General features: G+C 36.4%; 1 protein-coding gene across 1 annotated transcript in view; it reads right to left on the bottom strand.

Moving 5' to 3' along the window:
- The window catches only part of CNST (consortin, connexin sorting protein), a gene marked incomplete at its 5' end in the record, with an annotated part of 26,288 nt that overhangs the window by 14,399 nt on the left and 6,793 nt on the right, over positions 1-5,096 (bottom strand). Inside the window, 4 exons of the mRNA XM_010016758.1 lie at positions 1,133-1,229; positions 1,409-1,430; positions 3,880-3,994; positions 4,448-4,534. Of these exons, the coding sequence (XP_010015060.1) occupies positions 1,133-1,229; positions 1,409-1,430; positions 3,880-3,994; positions 4,448-4,534 (321 nt within the window). The remainder of the gene's footprint in view (positions 1-1,132; positions 1,230-1,408; positions 1,431-3,879; positions 3,995-4,447; positions 4,535-5,096) is intronic.

Below are 5,096 nucleotides of genomic sequence, written 5' to 3'. Positions count from 1 at the left end.
AAAAAAAAAAAAAAAGCCCCCCCCCCCCCCCCCCCAAAAAAAAAGAAAAAGCATTGGGTTCATTCTTTTGATCCACTTTGTGAGCTGTAGAACATGTTTGTTTTGTGCTTTCAATGTTTTGTGTTTAGTTGGGTAACAAGAACAAAGACATGGAAGCAGAAGGGTCATGGTCAAAGAGGATGAAGATGAGGAGGATCTACAGGTGTAGAGAACTGTGACACTGTATTTTTGTCTAGTTCCTGATTCTCCTGAACATCCTGGCTGATACATACTTGTAGGATAGTTCAGATTGAAAGGGACCTCCTCAGGTCACTTAGGCCAACCTCGTTTTTTTCTTGTGAGAAATTCTGCTGCTTTTGAGGAAAAGTACACAATTTAGGGCAATTTTGGCAACTGAAATGTGGCAAAAAAGCCCAAACAACAACAGACTTTTTACTCAAAAGAGAAGAAAGATGAAGCACAGCCTGGTAGCCTACCAGTGCTCTTTGCCCCCTCTCCATTTCAATGATTAATTTTTAAATGTTTCGTAAGAACCCAATGACTTAACAAATTACTCAAACAAACTAGCCAAGGCAGGAGGAAGAAAATGAAGCAGACATAAAAGTGTGTACTGAAAAAAAAAAAAATAACTGAAGTAGGTTTTTCTCTTCAAGACCCCCAAAAGCTTCCTAATTTTCTGTGCTGTTACAGAAAAATGTGTCTCAAAATCATGTAATTTAAAATAGTTACTAAAATAGTTACTACTGTTAACTATACTGAATTGCCACAACTCAGAATATTTGTCCTCAGATTGTTTCCCCTACGTTTTATACATCTGAATTATGTATCTTATCTCTAGTTCTACACAATTTTGTAGTTTATGTAGGCTGCTATAAATGTACACACATTTAAAAGACCTTTTTTTGACAGGGGCTAAAATTACTTAAATTACAATTCTGAATATCAACAGCTGATTAAAATTGCAGCATATATCCATTATGCAGTTGTGGAAAAATAATAAATTTGCATAAATGGATGAATCTGTGGGAATCCAACAAATGCTGTAGCTTCAAATGAAATAGTTTCATAGTATTCATAGGAATATGTCAGTACGGTATAGTATTTAAAGCAAATGTATGCAACACACACATACCTGATTTAAAAGCAGCAGCTTCTCTTTCCTTTAATTTTTTTGATTCCGTTAACTGAAGCAAACCACCGCTCTCCCATGTACTTCCTGCAGCTAGTAGCTGTAAAATATGACAGTATTTCCCGAAAGTGTTGGAATTAGACAGAAATACTGTGACTCTTTGAAGCATCCAAACTTCAAACAGTTTCTGTACTAAACTGGAAATATTATATCTAATAATATTAAATATATATTTATAGCAGTCTTTGACCAAGCAGATTCAATTAAACAGCTGCTTACCTTATTTTTGGATGCCTGTGGCCTGCAGCAACAAAGAAAAAAAGAACAAATTAAACAACTTAGTACCAACACTTCATAACAAATGTAACTGAAATCTTATAAACCTTTGCTCTGTTCTATTATTAGCACAGAACTTTTCTTACACTGAAACAGAGTCAGCATGCTAGCATAATTTCAAGCCCAGATCCGTACTACATGTGAATATCATGATAAGACTAATTAGCCCAAACACTGCTCCACCTAATCAAGGAAGCAGTCAAAAGAAAACTTACCACAAAGTATCAAAGGATTTAACTTCCTGTAAAACTTTATGGTCAAACAAAACTCCACCAACTTTAAAAGTCATGTAACGACTTAGTATCTACCAGTGTTACAACTACTGATCTTTCTAACGGAGACTGAAGAATGGAAAAGTCCCCCCAAAACATATTTCCCTCTCCACAGACTGTTTACATGGGACATGTTTCTGGCTTCTTAAGATACAGCAGCTTCCACTGGGATTCACTGGTGAGTCAGCACTGCCAACAATGCGTGGACTTTGCAAACTGTGTATAGATTCATGCACAATGTGTTTTAGCATGCAGTGTGCCTCACAGCCTTTCACACAGCAGTGAAGGCAAAAATGTTCAGCAATTTGTAAACTACTGAAAAAAGCAGGAGAGAAGAGGCAGAAGAACTGATGCTCATACTCTCTAACAAAGAAGTTTTAAAAGTTGCATTGACTTTTAAATTTTACCATCTACCTTTAAAGAACAAACATGCTCAGTATGTAGCTGTAGACCTTGAGTATCAGAAAGAGTTACATTACTTTCAACTACAAAAGCAAAATGCTCAGATTTTCTGAGACCTGCATGCCATTCATTAAAAATTGAAGCATAATTTTAATTACAAAATAAGTGGAGATTAAAGTTTAGGGGGAAAAAAAAAGAAAGAATAAATCTTTTGCTCAGAGAGTTTGGAAGAGTAATAATACTAAATAGACAGAACTAATCATGACAAATGAACACAAGCCTTAATTTTTATTGAACTGCAGTGTTTCTCAGAACCAGGAATGATGTTACATAACTGAAATTTTGTATTTTGAAATGAGGCTGCATGGAAGAATTAGGAGAAAGCAAAGTTATTCTCAACAAAGTGACAACTGAGGTGACAATAGGGAGGTGCTGCTAGATGCAGCATATAAATTACAATAGATTTGGATCTCAATCTTTTTGTGGGCTTGCAAGGTAATTTAGGTTAAGGAACCCTGCAGGCACTCAGAGGCAATCTCTCAGTAGCAGCAGGCTGTGGGTGTAAACGTGCAGCCACAGTGCTAGGGCTGCTCCCTCCTCCTAAGGAAATGCAGGAGGACATTTTCCAGGGACTCCCACCAAAACACACAATCTCTGCTGTGTTCTGGCTATCAGCCTGGTTGTTCTCAAACTCCTCTGTCGTCATCCTGAAGAAAAAAAATCATATTCTCTATGAACAACAGGAGCACGTTGGCTTTTATTACATCCAGACTAAGCCAATGCAACTGTATTTGAAAAAGTTCTCTCTCCCTATCTGATTGAGAGCATCTCCCTCATCACAAGTTGGTCTTTTCACAGCATTTGAATGTGGTTAGTTGCCTTATTATTGTTGCCCGATCATTTTCTATTGATTGGCACCTGGTATATATTTATTTTTTTTTCCCCATCTGTCCCTTAAACTCAATGCCTAGTATGTAGGTAGGTAGGACATTCACCCATGAAATAACAGATCTTCTCCTTCCTGATGGGTAAAATCCCATATGTGTTACTACCCAGAAGAGCACCCTAGGCACTGTCCAAGAGTTTGTGATAATGTGATATACTGATTCAGGAAGCTGATGAATCAGGCAAAGCATGTATGAACTAGGATTTCACAATTTTTCAGAGTACTGCCACACTAGGGAACTACAGAATCACTACTTCATAAAATTTATGTAACTTACATGAAATCAAGAGAAGATAACTAGAATGACTTAAAGCATTGGGAAATGTCCTAAAACATGGGAAATTTGTGAATTAAAACCTTTAGGGCAGATGCTGGAGTCTGAGATGCTGGACAATTGAATTTAAGAACAACAGTTAAACAAACAGGTGTTAGAAACAAGCACCATCATCAGTTCTATAGTCTCTCTCTTCCTAAATTAACGCTATTCAGTTTTTACTTTGACTGAAAATACTAAAACTCAAAACTCCGTTTCTGCCAAACTAATGATTTGCTGAAACCAGATCTAGTCCCTATGCATTCTTTAAACTGTGTTAAAACATTGTGAAAATTCGTTGTAATGGACAAATTTTAGTTACATATCCAAAAGAATCACCACTTTATAACCAAATTCACTGCCGTCAGTGGATGCAGCTTTTATTTTGACATCGACTATTTTAAAAGACCTGTATTGACAAGGAGACAACAGCTATGCTAAGATAAGTACTGGAAAAGTAAAAATATTTCCGTATACGTACTGTTGATGTGAAGAGCAAACTCTAGTAAGCTTTTCCAGCTCTTCACCACTCAGGTCTTTAGCTGAATTCCTCAGTGCTGTAACTGGAGTAGGAACTGCTGTTTTCCATTTTCTTTCTAAATAAAATCAAAATCAATTTTAACCAAAGCACTTTTATAAAAGTAGTATTTCCTTAAGATATACATGAAACTAATGGAGAAATATTGACAACTCTTCTGTGTGCTCTACAATCTCGTTTCAGACTGAAAAAAAGCACTATATTTTCTCCACAACACACTTGATTTTCATTGCATCAGATTCACCAACCCTAAACCAAAAATAAGCTCAAAACAACTGTGGATCAAAGTCTTAATTAGTAAAGACTGACAAACTATTTGCACCTTTTTCATGAAATTTGTGAGAAGAAATGTAGAGCAGGAATACTTTCCTCGTAACGAGCTCAGAGAAATTCTGATACAAACGCTGCTTTTGCTATGTAACATTTCTAAGCTCACAAAAAGTATGCTCCGTTATTTAGAAATACAAACCAAACTAACTTCTTCTGCCATATCAGTTTAGCCCGTACTCACCCCACTGCTCCTGTATGGAAGAAAGATTAGCAAGCAGCTGCTCATGATACAGTCGTTCAAGCTGAATGAACTTCATTGCCTTCTCATCTGAATGAAAGGTTAAGGAAAAATGCACACATATATGGACATCTATGATTTATTTATATTCAGCAGCATATCTGAAAGGGCAATCATTATGTACCTGAAATTTTAGATAATTGGGTCAAAACGAAAAATGGCTAGTATCCACATTTCTGTGCAAGGAAGAACATAATAGAGGCATGAGAACAAGTAAGAAGTAAAGTAAGTTGAGAAAAGCTCCCAAAATGAAAATCCTATTCTCTTCAGCAGTTACCTCATCCCACCTGCCTTAAGCCCAACAAAAGTTTTTCTAGAAAAGAAACCAGCAAAATGTTCTTACGCCAACAACTCGTATCAGAAAATGAAAAGCAAAACAGCACATATATCTCAAGAAATACAAGTATAAGCCAATAACCATAACTACTTGAAAATATGGTTTCTTTCTACTGACCAGCTGGAGGCAGTATGTGAAAAATTTCCCCAACTCAAACTTTCAAGAAATACGCACCCTCCCCTTTTCAACCATTGTATAGAAACTGTTGGACAGCTGAGTTCATCTTGTCTTCTTTCTGAAGATTCTGCTTACTTC

Source organism: Nestor notabilis, unplaced genomic scaffold (assembly GCF_000696875.1).
Source record: "Nestor notabilis isolate BGI_N333 unplaced genomic scaffold, ASM69687v1 scaffold6616, whole genome shotgun sequence".
Lineage (NCBI taxonomy): Eukaryota > Metazoa > Chordata > Aves > Psittaciformes > Psittacidae > Nestor > Nestor notabilis.
The sequence above is the reverse complement of the archived record's forward strand: the minus strand, read 5'-3'. Positions and strand labels throughout refer to the sequence as shown.